This window comes from Choristoneura fumiferana, chromosome 24, assembly GCF_025370935.1.
Source record: "Choristoneura fumiferana chromosome 24, NRCan_CFum_1, whole genome shotgun sequence".
In the NCBI taxonomy this organism is placed as follows: Eukaryota; Metazoa; Arthropoda; class Insecta; order Lepidoptera; family Tortricidae; genus Choristoneura; species Choristoneura fumiferana.
Genome location: NC_133495.1, coordinates 11914666 through 11935796, shown reverse-complemented (window position 1 = coordinate 11935796; position 21131 = coordinate 11914666). Strand labels below are relative to the sequence as shown.

Below are 21131 nucleotides of genomic sequence, written 5' to 3'. Positions count from 1 at the left end.
CTTTATGATCTCATTCAGGACCTAATTATGGTTTTTATGAGAATTGTACGTGTTATTTAGTCTTTTTGTTTTGTTATGCTTTTTGTCATAATTAGTTGACATGTACTCGTATCACTTTAGACAGCAAATTGAGCAGCGGAATAAATGTAAAAGACAAAGAAGAATACGGAGCTTTTCGTAACTCTAATCTAGTAGAATAAACAAACTTATTTGAAATCAAGAACCATTTTTCTATTCAGAATTTATACAAACCCTAGCTCCCTCAAGCAACCGGCATGGTAGAGCGTATCAGTAGAACTATACATGTGGACTACTGGAACTTTTCATTTGGTGAATTCGCAAAGTATGTTTTTTTTTTTATCCAAGCAATGTTATAATCACCTTCAGATCTCTGATGAACTGCTCCGTGACGTCGCTGCGAACAGTCTCGCAGCAGTAGAAGGCGTGCCGTTCGGTGACGGCCCGGTAGACGGCGCCGGCTTGCCCAGACGTCGCCATTTTGACGTGTAACGTCGCCTCGTGGCCCTCTCCCGTGACGTATGTCAGTTGGAAGTTGCGGCGGAGTGGTTGCGCGCGGTGGATCGCCGTGTACATGATGCTGGAAGAAAAATGGCAGAAATCAGTATCTGCCTAGCAGAGACCCTTTCGAAGTTGGTCTAGTCACCTGCATCAAAATCTCCCACAGCGAATCGTGCAAAATATCTGACAGCTACATCCACCGGCCTTAGAAATAGAGCCGTATCAGATATTTAAGCAAACTTTATTGTGTGTGTCAGATATTGATGCTGGTGACAGTACGTCGTTTCCTACTTGAATACTAAAAAAAATGCTAAATAGTTATTTACTAAAAGTTTCTCCGTCATTTATTGCGGTTATTAGTAACATTTTATAGCGTCTAATTTTACTAATTTAGCCCATTTACGGCTTCTACTTAGGATTTATGTTATCATCAGACTTTGTAATAATTGTAATGGAATTAGAGATTGTGAAATCTTAATAGATTATTAGTGTTATTGCTGTCATTGCAATTTTTTTATTACAACAATCGTTGGCCTTTTTTTCGCATCGTTGGATGTGACTAGTTGAGTGCTACTAAAATACGGTTGAAGATGTAAGTCAGACTTAGTGCAAACATTAACATCTAACACTACGCCGATCCTCTACACGATGTTCTTTGTTTAGGGTAAATTTCGAGAACAAACGCTTTTCACATCTTATCTGAGTGGGTATTAGAATTATCTACAGAATAACAAGCAAACCTAGAAAACAAAACCGGTTGACGCTTTCGTCACGAAATAAAATACGAGTATGATTGAATATGAATTAAATACAAGTTTGAGTCCTTCATTTGCATGCGCATTGACGTAAAATCTTGAGGATTCTAAGCCTCATCAAGTTAGGTAAAGAACTTGGAACTTTCCGATGACAACAGAACTATCACTAGGCATGACCGTGCTCACTATCTTCGCGTGGCACTTCAAATAATCTCTGAGGTGATCACCTAATTTCCATAAACTTTTTTCATGGATGACTGCGGTACCTAGGTCAAAAAAAAACCCGAGGTCAAACTTAAATATTATTTTTACATGGGTTTTTACCATCAATATTCAGCCTTTCTCTAAAGCCGTTAGAAAAGTCAATTCTACATGACGTGTATTTGACTAGGTAGGTACCTAACGTTTTGGTTACCTACTATTTTTGATATTACCTGGGTAGTCATCAACTGTTTCTTGTTTCTGGCCTAAAAAACTTCGTTTCATTTTCATTACCGTTACAAATACATTGAAAAAATATATACTTATATACATATGTATATTGCTACCAGTAACAAAAAAAAATGTTGCTTGTATGTAACATAACTTGATTGACTACAAAACTAAGGTTTACTAGTAGCTAAAAGTTAGGTGACGTCTTACAAAATCAGTTTTGCAATATGTATTAGCATAATTTGGGTTCCTAATTAGTAAATTTTGGGTAAACATCAAGTAGCCAAACTAGTTCTTTTTTTTCATGTAGTATGTTGTTAACTTTCCTCTCATTTACAAAAAATCTTAATATTGCATGAAGCTTACCTTTGTTTTTCAACACCAATATCTTGGTCGCCGTTGCAAGCGGGCCTATAGACGACGATGCCGTGCGGGCCGACGCCGACGCTGGTGCTGAGGCGGCAGCCGCAGCCGGCGCCGCTCTGTCCCGTGGCCAGGCAGCCCACCGTGCCGCTGCCGTCTATGTCCACGTCCTCCCGCGTCGGTTCCTCGACCTGCTGCGCGTGGTACAGCAAGTGGCTGTACAGATTGTGAGCGTTGTTCGTCTGTGTCACCGGTTTGCAGAAGAACAGCTCTTCGCCGAACGACTCTAATTTCGATATCTCCTTCAGCAGCCTGTACTCCGCTTGCGAGGCGCGCATGCCCGCTATCTCGCAATGGTTATCGATAATTTTCTCCATGTGGTCTTCGGGCTTCTCGCCCTGAGGGCCGATCTTGTCGCACTCCTCGTAGATGTGAGTGGGAGGCACGTCGACGTCGCAGTCTCCGGTCTCCGCTTGCGCTATGTATGCTATGATCTTTCTGGCGACTTCCTGGTCGGCGACGACCAGCCTTCCCTCGATCAGGTCGAGCTTGGCGTGGAGATAGAACTGGTGGCGAGTTGGCTCGTTGATGAGGAGGTGTGGGGGCACCCAGAACTTGACTCGCAGGTCGAGGCGGCGGCCGGGGATGCGGTGCGGGTCCAGCGGGTTGCGCAGGTTGAGCCAGCGGCTGGGCCCCGACGCGGGACACACGCGGAGCCCGAAGTAGTCCGACTCCACGCCGATCTCCAACTTCTCACATACCTGGAACAAAAAAATTCAACATTAAATCTGAATCTCAAACTTTCTTGCATCATTCGTTCGGTTGTACCTTCAGGCGTCGCCGATTTGGATTTTAAATCTTACGAAATAAACAGGTTGGGAAATAAGTTATATATATAAAAAACGGCTCTTATAGCAAATTATTCAGACGGTACCACGCGAGCGAGAAGTGAAAGCACTCCTAACCTAACCTATTATTAGTCTACATTTTGCGTTTTTACGTCTATGGCAGACATGTTAAATTATAGCATTTATAAATAGTTTGCCGATTGGCCGCCATTTTCTCATTGCTGTGAAACATCAAAACGTTACGATGTGCAACTACACCTTAATAAATCTACTTATTAAGTTTAATTGTATATAAGCTGAGTTTTATTGAAAATAATGTGCATTAGACAGTGTTAGTTTACCTTACCGTAACACACACGTTCAATTAGCTAAAAATAAAGCTTTAAACCGTATTTTACACGAGACAAATAAACAAACCTATTGAATTTAATTAATTGGCCCTAAAAATTAAATATAGCCACGCAAAAAAACAAAATGTTATGAGATAATTGAGTTGCTAGCTAAGCTATCGTTAACTCAAACAGAGGACGTGGGTAAAGTACGCAATAATTATTGGTGCATAGTTAATACTCAGTAGCACCAAATGTACAAATCATAAAAGTATCGTTCTAGCTTAGTTAATAAGGAGAGGCAACTAAACACATTGCTACCTCCAGCCGAGTTCATTTTAGGTGGCATGTGGGAAGCAAAAGCAAAGTTAGTAAAGTTTATACCTACATATAGGGACATTATTTACAAGACACTTCAGTGTACAAGGAAATACCTATGAATTGTTAGCAGTATAAACAAATACCGAGGCTCAGATGACAAATATTTATACTACAACTAGCGAATGCGCAGTAGCCAGTAATCGGAGAGCTTAAGATTAGGTATCAATGGGCAGATCTTATTCAAAGCGAGTGTCAGCTAACAGACTTAGAAGACAGTAGACACGCTTGGCTTGACTATCCTGATATCCTTGTTGAAGTGAAACGCCATGACAGTCATGTTCTCCAGGATTTACCCAGCAAATACAGTTTATTCTAGAAACCGATGACAACAATTACCATAAAATTACCAAGTTCGTCTGATTACTTCATGACATGTGGAATGCACATGTATGTAAGTATTCTCGGAAGTTGAAGATGCTTGGATTTCCGATCTGATTTGAAAGTGACTAAGGGCTTTGGTTCATGATTTATCAACTCTACCACATCGCCCGCAAAGTGCAATGTGGAACACACGAAGTGTGACATAGTCCGTTGTAATATAGAGAATACTATCAATGTAATGAGTCTTGTGAAGAAATACCGTTTATCAGAGAATGACCCACGAAATAGTAAACAATCCTTAGCATTGAACGCTTCAATGTAATTACTGATTGTGTTGAAACTTAACTTATCTAGAAATATAGCCCACGGTTACGACATTTGAGTAACTGGAGCTGTTTTGCCTTATAATTCTGGATTAGAATTGTGTACGTTGCAATAGATATTCATTGCCTAGTATGCAATTAATAGATATTCAATGCAAATTTCAGCGACTTTCCGGTTTTATCGTAGGTAATCATGAAGCTATAGAAGCTTAAACAGATGTAGCTTTAAGTAACATTGTGCCGTCTATGAACCAGAGCGAGCTAGAACGTTACAATATGAAAAGAAGTTAAAAGAACCTGAGTTCGTAACATGGCTTTAATATATTCTAATAACTATAGGATGCCTGGCTAGTTTAACATTATGTAATAACACGAGACTACTGCGTGATGCTGTGTTTCAAGTCATAGTAATTTTTCTGCTTGTTAAATCTTCAAAGGTATACATGATGTCAAAATTGAAATATGTACATGTAAGTACATATAGCTATATATATAATTGAAATATGTACATGTAAGTACGTATAGCTACAATATGAATGATTTGTTCATCTTATACCGATATTTCGATTTCAACGAAAGAAAATTTTGGAAACATTAAAATACGTCAATAATTAAGTACGTTATGGTACGTTTCAGAATTACAAACAAATGACTCAGTTGGGAATTAATCGATAAATTTAAATATAACCTTTTTGACTCTGACCAACGCCCGCAAATTTATGCCATATCGTTATTAGCGGGAAAAGCAAAATGGCGGCGGAACAAAAACAGAATACAGGTTAGAAGCGTGTCAAAAGTACATAAGTATGAAAATACAATTATTTGTAAGGTCCCAAAAAACTTAAGTCACTCATACGCATTTTGGAAAATGTCGTAAGTCAATTTTATTCTCAGAAACAGCAAATAAAACGCAATTCGTTACTCAAGGTTTGGCAAAATTCGGCGTTTCGGCGCCAAACCAGTTTTTAAAGGAAATCAACCGAGCATTTCATTTCGATCAAAATAATCCGCGACTTCAAATAAAACACAGGAGACTTGTTAAACTTGACACTGGAAATTCACATAGTTTAAAATGATTAGGTCCTAAGTCCTAGCCTTTAATCTACAACTGTCCATGAAAATAGGCTAGACGACTAAAAAAACTTTAGCCCGTCAGTTAGATACCTAATTAAAAACTATTGTACACGTTTTTTTTTTCTTTTGTTTGACAAACAAAAAACGAGGATACAGTGCTTAGAAATTTCGAGTGAAGTCACTATATGGTACGATTTTTTACCTAATAGAGACGTCACAAGCCCCCATTCCGGAAGTTTGATGATCTATTACCTACCTTGTCGATTTTTAATAATTTGATAAACCAAAAATACGTGTCCCATATTTTTCCATAATCTAACTGTCGGACTAAATAGAATGATACTTATAGGTATTTTTAACCCAGTCGTCATCCCTATTTGTGACATCATAGCCATTGTTAAAAAGTGAAAATCTATCCGCCATTTTGTTTCGTTTCGTGTCTATAGGCATCGCACGTGCTGTACCCTCGACAGCCGTTCGTTGACCCTCTGCTATACCTTGGTTGGAGCCACTCGCAGGCCTCTGGACTGGTTGCCAATTCAATTCTACACAAATAAACGTACTCATGCCGCAGGCACCGGTATAAGCTCCACTTCGTATATGTATTTTTAGACTTGTACATACAAGCCAGGACATAATATTTGAGTAAAATTAGCCTGCATTAGCAATAGGAACATACAAGTCACGATCATGAATTTGGAAAAGGATCGTATTTTATTAAAAGTTTTGATAGTTACACAGAATAGATTCACAGTAATCTTAGTGGTCTAGCTAACAGTACTTACGTCCACTTGCAGGCTTTTTAATCTAGGTTTAAGTGGACTTAAGTCCTGTCAGATCCATACAAGGACTGTCAGTTTAAGCTTAAAGATTAAAAAAGACTACAAGACGACCATGTCTTAAGTATGAGTATGTCTTTCGTAGATAAACCGTCACCTTGCCTTGGAATATGGAACAAAACAGATAAACCCTTCGAAATAATGACTAAAGCAATTCTCTATATGTAATGACTTAATGACTAGATAGCTAATAAGATTTTAATAGTATCCCTATAGTACCTAGTTTTACTCTACCACTTTCAATGTAAGTATCTCAATTTTAGAAACTAAAAAAAGCTGAACACAAAAAACCGACGGCGAAAACGCCTCGGTACTAAATCAAGCAAAGCGTCCCAGATGTTTTCTCTCCGTCTCGCTTTTGCACATAACAACCTCTTTCTCACGCATCACGTCCTCCCCACGTGCTCGAGACTGAGATTCAGTCGACCAACAAATCGTGCAACACGTCTCTTTGCATGCCATTCACGTAGCCGCGCTGAACCAGTCTGGCGACCAGTCCGCTTCAGCTGGCGAAGCAAAACATTAGAACGGCTGCCAAATGTAGCATATAGCTTGCATTGTATAATAAGCGCATGAATGTAATGCTGTATAAGTTATGATTTTAGCACTTTAGAATTCGTAGAGTTGAGAAACAAGGCGCCAAGGCGAGTAAGATCAAGCTGGAAAGTGAGAACAATGTTACACTCCTTGAACGACGTAAAGAAACCGTTGCAACATCTTTGGGTATACGTATACCTATTTGAGAAGATCACCTTGGTTTTGAAACTCATAAAATCTTTAAATAACTGTTACTCTCATGTTACTTGTACGCATATAGAAGAGAAATGGTTTTGAGGATGTCATGGACGAGGTTGAAAATTAATCGACGCAAACAACAAAGACATCTGAAATCATGTTTCCTGAAAATTGATTCGTTATTGAGTCCGCAGTGCAGCCGCAGATGAGCGTTATGAAAGTTAAATCACCGGCTAGACTTTACAGTGAGATTGCTTCTCTTAAAAAACACAAGTTTCAAAGAAAGAATCAATGTGGACCTAATGAAGTCAAATGGGCAAAACCGGAATAAATTTATTTCAGAACAATTTACCAACATTGTCAGCTGACTAGAGCTACCAACTAGAAAGCGAACACAAAGAGCTCGTGCGTGAGCGTCGTTATCTCAGCAAATGACAGGTACCTAGGACTCGCGGAGGGTGAACGCACTTTGCACTGGCTTGGAACCCTATTTTAGGACGGATGTGTCAACTTTAACTGAATTAGTACGAGGCACGTGCAAGCAGGATTAAATGAGGGCACTAACCGGTTTCAGTAGGTACCTACTCTAGGATCTTGTACATATCTAAGTACAAAGCACATGTCAAATCTCAGCAATAAATACATTAAATTCAAATTCATAGTCACGCCTTGTCTTGTTGTTGTGTACGGTATGGAAGACAACTATGAATACAACACATTATCTGTTAAAGACACTAGGAGCTCGGAGACGTAGGACCATAAAGGCAATATCACCCACAAGAAGCCACTATTGCAATGCAAATCCGAGGTCACTGTTTTTTAGATAGGCTGGATCGCTCCTTGAAGAACAAAGACTTCTCCTTTGTCTACTTCTTTAATAAAACCGACAAAATGTTTTATTATAATGCGCCAGTTTGACTTGTATTTAGGTACAAATCCATTTATCAAAGTAGCCGCAAGAAACTGGTTTAATATTTTTGAATATGCTGAAGCACCCCGCCTTGTTATTTAGTTCGATATTCATTTCTAATCATAATCATGTCCATGTCAAGTCTACAGGACATTCTTCATGAAAAGCTCAGCGTGAAGTGAACACGCAAAAGAAATTTAGGCTCACACAAAAACGGAGCAATCGACTATATCAGTAAGGTAAAGTGCTTTCATATATAGGAGCTACTACTACGACTGCGACTATATATTCGCTACTTATACAGTTCACGTTATGCCTTTGAAATGTTGCTACAAGATTTATGTCCCTACTTAGTGACATGTCATCGACTATATTTGTGTACTTAGTTGCTGCCGGCGTGTGAAGGTGATACCAATGACTTGGTGGCTGGATTTGTAAAATTAAACTGAACTCGTTTCACATGTAGGTAAGTACACAGTTTTTATCATCTGCATAATTTTGTAAGCTAACCCCAGTGCCAGCCGCGGCCGAGGCACGCCTGGTATTCAATGAATAGGCATCGCTATCAAAATATGCGTAGTTAGTAAAACAGACAATGTGCTATGCTAACCGATTCTCCTTTTCCTGATCTTATGGAAAAGTGAACAAACGATATGGGGAAAAGCCAAGTTTTTTTTTAAATATAGGTATACCTAATATGTATAATATATAGTCCGGGAGCCAAGTAAAGTAAAAGTCAGCTACCCCTACAGAGTAGGTATTTTCTATTTTTTATATACTTAAGGTAGGGTTTCTTGCAGTCGGCTCCCTGACTAATATATAAGTGTGTATCTTTAGAAAGCCTAAACTCGTGATCACGTAATCCCTTAGTGTTATTCTGATCTCATGCTAGTATAGTAACAAAGGCCGTGTTTGCGCAGGATTAGACGCCATGTTGCTATTTGCTACGCCTTTTTATTTTGCCTCGCTCGCTGTTTGACTAGATAACATTTGCTTTAATGATAATCACTGGGTTGCCGAGTGTTTGGCAGTGCAAATTGGCACAACTATATAAGTATATTTCTCACATCTACTCGAAAATCTAAAGAGCTTCACAAAGTTTTGGCTGTAGGAACCTACGTAGATGACATAATTAGCACAAGATGATTTACAAAACACAGGTGTTTAATATGGAATGTCTCAGTTATTATTATATTATTCAAACACAATATAAACGGTTTATCAAGCCCTCATTAAACTTTCATTTAATATTAACTACGCCCTACATACTAATGAACACAACGATTAGTTCAAACATTTTAGTGCTCAGTTAAATTGACATTTCAATTACTTAAGCTGCAACAAAGCCACGTTGTTCAACCCACAGGCGTTGTAATTAAAAGCATTCTGTTCCTGTCTTTAGAATCAACCTCAGAAAGAGCACACTTCTTTAGTAATGTTTATGAGACTTTGATTTGATGTAAGAATACTTGTTTTTCATCTCTTTCATGCGATTTAATCCAATATCTTTACTGTTTACTATTATTTTAAATAAGGCATCACAGGGGGTCCTTCGGCTTGTGATAACCCTGACATAAATCCACAGGTGGTATAATATGTCTTACTATTTATACTTACTTATATTCCCAACTGCGCAGTTGAATTACTATCAGTTGTTTTTCGCACTGCATTTGATAAAACTTGAAAACAATCGGTTTCAAGCACCTGGTAGGTATAATAAATAATTCATTAGGTATGTATTCCATATTTATTGATCTGTTACGCCCACTTTGAAACACTGTTGAGCTTTATGCGTCTCAAATCATATCGATTTTACTAAGAAATGTTTGTCTCTTTGAATTCAACTCAATGCTGCAGAATCTCTGTCGTACGACCTTTGTTTTCGTCGCCACCAGGCCATCACCGATTAATATCATTCATATAATATCATCGTTAATTGTTATGGATAATCCAAGTACTCCATTGAATGGCTGATAAATAAATGTAAACTTCAATATTCTTTGAGTCATTGTTGACACACGCGTTAATGGAAATAACGCTCGATTCACAAGAAATTAAGTCAATTTGAGACCATATCAAACAGTGGACTTTAGACCGTTCTGGAAGTTTCTACGAAATTGATAGAAGTATACATACATAGAAATTGTAGGTATCCGTTTTGACAGTATTTACATTAGACTGTGCGAGTATGACCATCGTCCTTGCCTAAAAACACGTTTTACAACTTCTTTATATCTTAGAGATATTTCGTTCGCACCACTTTTTATCCCAACTGAACAAAAAATAGATGCAAGCATATTCCCCGTAAGCACCTTCTCCGTACGTACATAGTTACAAACGCAGTGGAATTAAAACGTGTTTATTAAAAAGTCAAAGAAGGAATACTACAAAATACAAAACCATTACAAACTATGAAGTTGAACAGAATGCGTATAAAATGCGACCGCGAAGTAGCCACGTTATGTGGCATACATTTATACGTTTAATCAGTGCAACGTATTAATAGTTCTAATGCACAATTTGAGCTTCAATTTAATAAATTTCCCTTTTCAATAGAACCTGTGATAGAACTAATAACGTTGAGGCGGATCAGTACGTTAGTGGTCGGGGGCTGCCCAACTTAAAGCAGGCGGTAACTGATCAGTGGACCTGCGATGGATCCTCCTACTGTCGAGAGTGACCCCTGGCGTTGGCACTTACGCCTATTTGTGCGAACTTATAACCGGTAACTGCCACTCTCCGTGTTGTTTCCCACCTGAGGCAGGCGGGCGAAGTGACCTCTCCGCGGATGCTACTATAGGCCTGGGACAGACGACTTTATGGCAACACGGGCTTGCCCAGAACCCATGCCACCCTCTCCGCCCCGGCAGGACCCACAGGAGTGGTAGAACTAGGTAGTCAGGAAATAGGTAAACCTTGCGAAGGATCATTGCGAATTGAGTCCGATGTAACGGAACGGCTCAATGCTTGCTACTGCCACTGGGCTACTGGCCAGCAGGGCTACTACGAAACTCGAAACTCGAAGTTCGTGTCGTGCGGTCCCTCTTACACTTATCCTATTTAACACGAGAGCGAGAGGGATGGTACGATACGAACTTCGAGTTTCGTAGTAGCCCTGCAGCTTCCAAATTCGAAACGGGGTTCAAGACGGGAATATCAAATCGGGCACTTTTTTTTAATTAAATTAAATTTTGATGAATGAAATGATAAAGATGGAGTTACGAGTTATCAGCTGATGTTATGCAATATCAGACATCATTGATTTTAAGATAAACATTGTTTAATGACATTACGTAACTGTACAACATCATTTGTCACGATATTATAAAAAGTAACAAGTACGTTAACTTCAAATTAAATTATTTCCCAATGAGGGCTATCGTTTTTTGTCTCACTAGATGGCGCACTGTTGCGTGAGGTTTTTAAGTGTGGCTTTCAGTCTGTTATTACAGGCGTTAAAACAAAGTTTAGATTAAAATCATATTTAATACACCTTAAAACCGTACCATAAAAATATCGAGGAACCACAGTGTTGCTTAGTCCCGTTTTGTTCGGAAAAAAAGGGAGGACAAAAGTTTCCGAAAGACAAAACTGTCTCAAAACACAGACATTCATTGCCCCGTAACGCATATTTGCCATAATTAATTTCAGATATTGCAAAATATTCACAAAATTATTCTAATTATAAATAAACCCGCGTAGCTCACTCAAAAACTATGAGATTTGACATTTCGGAGACCTCACGCTACACTAGCGCCTCTAGCGGCGAATTCATTCGCGATAGCCCTCATTGCGATGTCCCAATTTCTGACAACGTATAATAAATCGAAAACCGTTTGGAGAAATAGGCTTTGTGAAGCGTTTTCAGAAATCAGATTCCAAAAATATGATAAACTGAATAAAATAAACAAAATTTAAGTAATGACCTTCATTTGACCCCTGCAGTGTGTGTACCGTCACAAAGGCAGTTATAAAGCAGGTCTACACTCTTAAGCAAATTGACAGTTTGAAATGTTGCTGTCCTGCTTATAATAGCAAAGAGTGACAAAGATAGAACTTTAATCACATGATGCGCACCCGGCTTTAAACAGTTGTCATTTCTCGTAAAGTCCGAAATGTATACGAGTATTTCCAATGTCGGTATTTTTACAAATTAAATTATTAAATTACGACGTTACAAGTAAATAAATATAAAAGAATTTAAATATCAAATTTTAATAAAAAATATCTATTTACTATCACACCATTAAACAAACAGGAATAATCGAAGCTAAAAGAAGAGAAATAAATAAAACTATTTGTCATGGTTCATTTAGGTTAGGACCCTAAACCGTGCTTGTATTTTGTATTACTTATTGTCTGTCACACACATTGTAATGCCACAGATTATGTTATGTACGACCTGAATTATTCTAGGCAATGGAACGTGGCTGTCTTACTGTGACGTCATCCAGGGTATTTCGTAAAAAAATATAAAAAATTAAAAACTTATCCAAATTCAAAATCGATGAAAATGGTAAGTATCTTAAAATATCCTATTCTTTCGAAAAATAAAATAAAAACTATAGGTTATTTTTTTTGGTGCATCTCAATTATTATTTTTGCAAGTAGAACAGAAATCATCCTCATTTTAGAACAGGATACTTTTATTGTTACTTCGTAAAGTAAACCTGAACAAACATGGCACAACTACAAGTATTTAAATTGTGTCCTTCGCCATATCGACTGATCGCAAAGCGGCCATCTTGTTTCGTCTTACCTACCTACCTGGTGTGAAGCAAATAATTTTATTTTGCCTACTACTTTATCAGCATGTTTTCAAATGATAATAAGGTTATCGTGTTTAAACACGGTTACATTACACCCAAAAGTATAGATAGCAAAATTTGCAACAGGCTTAATTTGTCCTTTTTTTGAGGTGATGTCTTTCACGAAGTAGCGGGCAGCAAGGTTTATTCAAACTGACATTTTAAACAAAGTAAACCGCAACATTAGTCAATTATTAAAATAATGTACAATTAAGCTCAATTACTATCCTTCCTTAGTAACCATTCAAATAATAATAATAACCAAAAGTTTGTACGGCAACCCGGAACACAACACAAACTTGTTTTTGCAATTGATCTAACTAGGGTAGACCGAGGTGAGTTGTGACTGTGACAGAAGAGAGTTGTGACATTGTCGATTTTTTTGAACCTATAACTGTTAGAGAAGTAAGTTAAGTAGAGAACTCGCAACAGCACTCGTTTGCTAGCTCGAGAACTTGAACTAACAAACGCGCGTTATTACAAGCTCGCTATCAGTAAAAAATCGACGATGTCACACACAACTCGCCTCCGTCTCCCCTACTCTACATTTAAACACACCTATATGGCACAAAGCTAAGGTCTAATTCGATATCATTAAAAATCTGAGTTCCGTTTCCAAGTAAGTTGTTAATAAGTAATACTTACTTACGGAAATAAAAACTACTGGTCGATTATAAAAGTGGAAGAACAAAACATTCAAAATACTTATGAAGAACCTACCTACTTCTTAAAAGGTCGTTTTTAAAACTGCGATGTCTTGATTTCTTCAACTAAAGAAAGCGTAACTAGTGTGGAATTGGCAATTTGGGTTTCAGTTCAGCCATCATGAATATGTTACTCTAAAAAAAAAAATAATATTTTAATGGAATTCAAAAATAAAGTGTTTTTAGAGTTGCATTAAATATGTTTTCATATTTTGGGAAGATTCATTTGTTGTCTTTAATTTATGGATTCCACCAAAGATGTTAGAGGAATATGTTTTTCATTAACCAATAGAACGCTTCATTTACCTCGCCTCGCTCGCTACGCTCAGCTGTTTCCACCAGAGATGTGCTATGCAAGGATGTGTAAATGAAGCGTTTCTATTGGTCAATGAAAAACACATCCCTCGCAACACATCCTCGCACATTATTGGTGGAAACGCTGCTTTGTGTGAATAATTGAATGGAAAACAATAAAACGAAAAGTCATAAGCCGTCAGTTAAGTTATTTTTAATATTGACAAGTGATCAGACGGCTAATTTACTTTTAATGAGTTATTATTTTTATTCATTAAAACTTTAAATTTTGGAAGTATTCCAGGAATGACACGCAGACAGCTCATGCCTTGGCAGCAAATATTAAAAATAACGTTTCTTTACGTTTCTTTCGTTTGAAGACGTCAATTTATGCTTAAACAGTGAAAGACGCTAAGTTCATAATTGACGATTTCTGTGTCGTTGGTTTAAAAAAAATTGTGGGCGCAGTAGCAGTAGTACCATCTATATTTTGCACGTTTGATTATTTCGTTTTGCTCTAGAGTTCAATGTTTTAACGAGTGAATAATACCACAGTAATTAAATAAAAACAGTATGTCTGTTCTTCAACTCAAATTTATGTTTTTAATTTTTATTGCTTTAATTGCATGGTATCCGTAGTAGGTACTTACATTGGTATTACAACACCTAAACAACCAAAAAGCACACAATAGTAGTCTTTTAAAAATAATATAATAAGGCTATATTTTTATAACACTATTAAGTATTGTCTATTCAAACTGTATACCTTCAAAACATTATTTTCGCATAGTGATTGATACTTCATCAGTATATATGTACGATAATGACTACGCAATTTTTATCAACAATTTTTTAATTTTTAAAAATTAATTAAGACTTAATCCATAAGTCAGCATTGGTGCCTAAAAAGCTTTTTATTGCTCTCATGCTAAGCGCATGTTGAAAGTGCACGGTAGGCCTACGTGATCGCATCAACGTATAACGGCGCGCACGCATCAAAATCAAAGGGTCTTGCCCTAGTTGCCCGTATCCCATACAATGTAGCATGGAAATCATGGAACTCGTAAACAGGAAAACTACCGAAGTTTTTTGATAATGAACTCGGTCATTCAGCTAAGTTGAACTGCGAATTATTATAAGTTAATAACCTACAACAGAGGTTATTCCATCTTTAATGATAACAGTTGCCAGCCTAAAAATGAATTTGTAGTACAATCTTATCATAATTGCAAAATAATGATAGCAAGATCCGGTTCGCGAATTATTATAATCCTTAGCGAATTAACAACAGAATTAATTACCTGTGACATCAAAATCTTTGTTGGGATATAGTTGGTTTAAAAGGCAATCGCATTTGTGGTGCTGGTGATCAAGTAACCGTACAAACAGAGAAGCTATTATCTTTACTACAGCGGGGTGTAATAAAATACCAATTTTACGAAATTACGACGCCTACGCCTGCGCGATCACTGCTATCACTAGATGTAATAGTAAAAAGGAACACTATTACGGAAGAGTGGTCCGTTTTATGTACGTACTTGATTGCAACTTGCAACATGTTCTGAAGATTAGGAGCTATTCCTTTATGGGGTTTGTTCGAATTTGTCTTTTATTACCTGCAATCTTCAACAAAGGAAGCTCTTATCTTATTTTAACAACAGTGTTTATGTAAGTGTTCGATTATCACTACACCGATGACTTCAATTTGACCCCAGTTATCAGTTGTACGATAAATTACAGTTTATTCGTAAAATTGTTTGTAAAACATTTTAACAGTAAATAATTATCTTGTATGGTTTTTGACCTCTTTTGTTTTTTTACAGCATCTGATAAGACTGTAGAGGTTATAACTGTTATAAGTGCTATTAACAGTTTTCGTGACACTGACATTAGATCTTATTCTTTATAAGTAACACAGTGTTATATGTTTGATGCATGAATCGAGTTGTATCTTACGACTGTTTCAGTTACGAAGCCTAATAGGTGAGGTTATCTGGGTTGACACTTTAGTTGACACACAGGAATCGACTATCAGTACTTGGTTACAGTTTACGCCAATTGTTGATATCTCATCACCATGACTTGTTAGATCATTTATTCTGATGTAAGTAGTAACTAATGAAATTATTGCTAATCTGTAGTAATTAAAGTTCGGTGCTAGTGTATCAAACTTCAGGGGGTTCACTGATACAACCAATTATTAAGTATGTAAGTATTTTAACATTTATAAAACGAAGCTGTTTTGGTTTGTGATGGTACGTGACTTAGAACACGAGGCGGTTGGCTGATCAAGAACCTTGGCTCACATAGACACTATTATCTACGAATGTTACCTTGGTTGGCTCTAAGTTAACCAGGCGCAAATTATGGAAGCGGAGACGCGGCAGCACAGTTGATTGTTAAAATGCAATGGAGAGCAGAAGATATTTGTGTGAACTCAGCAATGATTCAGTTCAGAGAAACTATTGATACAATCCTGCATAGAACTGTGAAATGAAACGTTCTCAAAAATAATCAGTTTTATAAATAGCGTGGTTGTTCCAAGGTGCTAATTACTGCTACAGTATCATTAAAGCAGTTACAAAAAGTATCTTGTTCACTTGGCTATCGTGTAAGTTGATTATCGACACAGTAATTACTAACTGCATGGCCACTAATGGCCAGTAACATACTCGGTGGGATTTCTAAGTAAACCATTACACTTCCTTACAGTTATTAACGTCTAGCTCAAGTGTCAAGTACAGTTACCGGGATATTCATGGCTGATTAAATATTTTTAGAATCAATAAAACAATAATTTTACTCAAATTTGCGTATATTTACAAGTAAAATTGCGTTAAAATAAAATGAGTATTTGTTCTAAATAAGGTTCTGTTTCTTATGCCGAAAGGAAAACATCAAGTATCTGTTTTCGCAAAAATATAACTTTTGGTGTTTTTAACATCCGTGTTTAAGTCGAGCTTTTGTTTCGGCTTTGAACATCCTTAAGGAGAATTCTACAGACGTTACGTAAGTAAGAACATAACTTTTACAAAAACAAGGTCCGAATGACTGATGGAGTGAAAGTTTCTGCACGCAGCAGGCGGAAGAGTCGATTTTAAACAAAAAGATCGACGCATCATATAAATAAACCAATGGTGTTGATAAAAATTGCACTATGTTCATAAAGACAAACGTGAATTCAATACCGAGTCTTGAATCAAGGTAACCTTTGTACCCGAAACAATCGAGACAATATCCATAACATACCGGACAATCATAACTGCCGAAGGATATTGTGACAAACATTGCTTCGTTACAACAGAAGGCCGCAGTGACGTCACAGTCCGAAGTCCACCGTACCCAATTGGAAAGTTCAGCAAAACAATATTTCAACTAGGTACTACACCAATTGTCTAATTGTCATGGTGAGCAAAATTACGTCCTAATTTAATGTCCTGGAAAAGAATTGCCCATCAGAAATATTTACTACACGTTTTAAATATTTTGTGTACTTTGGATTGCTTCATTTGTATTTGTGGATGTTTAGACAATTTCGCAATAATTATTTTGCTATTTCGTTTCAACGTTTGTTGGTTTATTGCGAAATCGTTAACCGGCAATTCTTTTGTTTTTTCCAATTTACCGATTCAGTGAAACTAGGGCAGTGAATTCAGCGCGTAAAATTAAATACATACCATACCACTAACCCTTGGTGTCTAATAATGTCGGTGAAACAATGTCTGTCGAATTGAGTTAATTATAACACTCGGGTTGGACTTTGGACTCGCCTAGACGTGTTAGCTTCGTGTAAGGTTATATGTGCATTAATTATAGCAAATTAAACTACTTATATTATTATGTGTTTGATAGCTAAGTAAGTGACCATTGAGATGAGCTGGCTAGTCGTAAAAAAAACAAAAACCTACATGTTTTCAATTATTTAAAATTTCTTAATACTCAATACTTTATTGCTCTTCCTTCCACAACAATGTATGGTTACAGATGTTACAATAGGATATGTGATCATCATGGACCCTGTGGGTGGGACCCAGCAATATTTATACAAGAGGGCAACTTTATGAATTCCTTTGTGAATTGACGGGATCGTAAGAGAAATTCGTGTCGTCAAAGCTACTGTTGCGGGCTTAATTGGTAAAACCTGTTAGCTGATGACATAGAATTTAACGTCTATCGGTTACCGGTCTAGATGGCTAGTTCAGTTAACTTCAGCTACTAGTAATAACTTGTGCTGATTCATCTCATCTCAAATTACAGTTAACAAACTGATCACCATTATCATGGAAAAAGTTTAACAGTGATAATGTATTTCTTCAGAACTGTCGAGTAGTTTAGGCAATAGGTTAGGCAATTAACCAAAACCATATTATTTTTAAAAAATAACAACCAAATTTGTATAAAAATTACATTTAACGTGCGTCAATAACTTTACTCACGTCAACAATAACACTTAGGTAGGTACTTTTAGCTTTTCAACAAAAACGCTTCTCAACACTGAAAGGCGTTCTAAATAGCACATGTACTAGTGTTATACATAGTTATATTTGAACCGTTTTCATCTTGCACGAATCGGCTGCGTGCAACGTCGAGTTCACAGCTGTTGGACTTTGGACCCGACGCACACAATCACCGGTGAGCGTCAAATTGAGTCGGAAACAAAATGGCGTATGTATGACTCAAATGAAAATTACACAATTATGTTTTTTCTATTACTAGGAGGATGTTGTTGGTTGAGGAAATATGGAACGTGATGTGGTGCGGCGCGGTTACGTTGAAAGACCTCGGGGGTATTATTATACCTTAATTTTAGGTAAGGTTTAAGGGCTTTTATTGTAAGGAAAACTGAATAAGGATAACTACAATACTAAAAGTACGTGCGACTTGCGGTTTCCCTTCCAATTACTGTATCTCATTTAATTATAATTGGTGTTTGAGTAAGAGCAACACTAGGTATGTATACCTACCTACTCAGCAGCACAAAATTTGGCCCACTCTATGCAAAATTACCTATTATTTGCATACATTCGAGGGCCAGATTTTTTGCGGCGAAGTAGGTAATATATTTTAAAACACTCATACCTACGTTGTGCGGGCAGGTACTTAACCTATCATACATATTTAATCTGAAGGTCACCGATCACCAAATTCACGGACGTAGGCGGACCTTGGTAACATCAGAATAGATAGATACGTAGGTACCTGCGTATTAATAAATTCTCCTTGACATCAATAAAAACCTAGATTATCCCTTATCTAGAGCAATAAAATTTAAAACATTTACTATACCTACTAGATTATAGTTAAGGATTAGGTATAGGTAAGTACCTATCTTTTTAAATATAGTAACTTTATTTGTTTTATCAAGGTACGTGAACAAGGTGTTCCAAAATCTTCAGACGATTCATCTTATCATGTTATAAAAATATATAGGTAGACGATAACTTGCTATAGCTACCTACTCATCATAGATCAACCACATAGGTACCTATAGCTAGTGTCATGAGTAGGTATAGATAAAGGTATTATACTTATTTTAATTAGACCGTATAAGTATGTCTGAGTAGTGAGTTGATTAAGTAAGTATACCTACCTAACTTAAGAGATGTAGGTAGGTACCTAGATCATACGTTTTAAAATCTATGTTTGTAGAAAGTTTTCCTGTAAAACGGCCTAAATTCAAAGCAAGTATGATATCATTTTGTTTCTGGCCGTTAGCCAACGAAGCCAAAGTGTTTTGGCGCCCAAAGTGGACTTTAAGGAATTTACTACCAAATAACTAGGTTGCGATGCAGACCAAAACAAAGCAATAGTTAGTTTAAAATAAAAGTACATACGTATATTTAAAACATCTATGAGCTTTAAACTCTTTAAACTCTACCAATCGCTTTCTATTCTGACATTTACAGAATAATAAAATTTTTGAGTTACTCTCTTTTCATTTGACGCTGCGTCCACTTAGCAAAAAACATGCCTAAAATTAAAAAAAATAACTGCTGCTGCGCTAAACAGTATTTGCACATCAGTTTAATTTAACTGTAGTAAAAAAAAACGTGAAAATATACAAAAAAACTGTCGAGTTTGGTTCGATCACGGCGATAATGCGTGCGACAGCCGGGTCCAAAGTCCGCAAGGTAAAACAACTGACGTCGCCAACGTGTTTCTTTACATCAACTATTTGTCCGATTATATTGACGATATATTAACAAAAATCCTTAATATAAAAATATTTATGTTATTTTACTTAGTGGCAGTAACTAACATCAGTGATTAGCGGAACTGGAAGCTTGTCAATTGCACAATGCTTTATAAAAAAATCTAATTCATCTTGAAAAAAAAAAACTTATTAGACTTGTAAAAAACTAGTTATTAGTTACATATGCTTTATTGAAAAACAATTTCACTCAACATGCACTCGCAACATGTAAACAAATAGCCACTTCTTGACGTTAGTTAGATGTTAACTGCCAAAATTGCAGTGAAAAACACTTACTTTTTCCAAGCACTGCTGTCCAATGGAGTTAGGGTCCACTTTGACCTCCAGGATCACACCATTCGGTTGACTTACTAGCCACATTTTAAATAATTTTATGAAATCCGAAAAAATATAAAACAGAAGTAGAACGAATTTATAATTGTTATTTTTTTTTCACTGGAACTCCTATGTTTATCTCACTCGCGTAAAGAATTTATTTAAAAATGTCTTTTTTAATTCGCTCCGTGCAATGTTTATCGCGTATTCTTTGTGGAAGTAAAACTGTGAATACTTCCAAATGACGGCCATACTATGTTAAGTTTGCCTTCACAATGATAAAGAAAGAATCGGTGACGTGACGCCTAGCGAACGAGGGAGCGGTCTTGGACTTTGGCCAAACTAGCACGCGGCTTGAAATTATTAGTAGTCCATTGCCGCTCTAACTAGAGATAATCCTCTACGCACGTAGTGAACTGTTCATTGTATTATTAAGCTACGAACGAAATACAACGCACATCATGGTAGGGTACAATATTCTCGAGGAGTGGATTTGTTTGCTATCTCAATAAACGCCTGAGGCGCGATAGAGATGGAGCTATTGAACATTGACAATGGGTTTTAATGGTCGGTAAATACTTCACAAAGACCGGGGCTACTACAAAAATCGAATTTCGTATCTAGCCGTCCCGCTGACGCTTATGTTGTTTAATACGAGAGTGAAAGGGATGGTACGATACGAACTTCGATTTTCGAATTTCATAGTAGCCCCTCAGGCCAGCGAGTGAAATCTGGTGTATCATTTTTGAGACTGTCAAAATGAGAGCTATCGGGAATGAATTCGCCACTAGAGGCGCTAGTGTAGCGTGAGATCTCCGAAATGTCAAATCTCATAGTTTTTGGGTGAGCTACGCGGGTTTATTTATAATTAGATTTTTTTTGTGAATATTTTGCAATATCTGAAATTAATTATGGCAAATATGCGTTCCGGGGCAATGATTGTCTGTGTTTTGAGACAGTTTTGTCT

The 21131-nt window shown here is 37.0% G+C and overlaps 1 protein-coding gene across 1 annotated transcript; it reads right to left on the bottom strand.

Annotated features, from left to right (window-relative positions):
- Positions 1 to 381: 381 nt before the first annotated feature.
- LOC141442002 (E3 ubiquitin-protein ligase MYLIP-like) lies at positions 382 to 20634 on the bottom strand (the record flags this gene model as incomplete). The annotated part of the gene is given in 3 exon segments (XM_074106916.1): positions 382 to 598; positions 2073 to 2830; positions 20126 to 20634. Coding segments are annotated over 3 exon segments (1059 nt in total), but the record flags the coding sequence as incomplete, so codon positions are not given.
- Between the last annotated feature and the right edge of the window lie 497 nt (positions 20635 to 21131).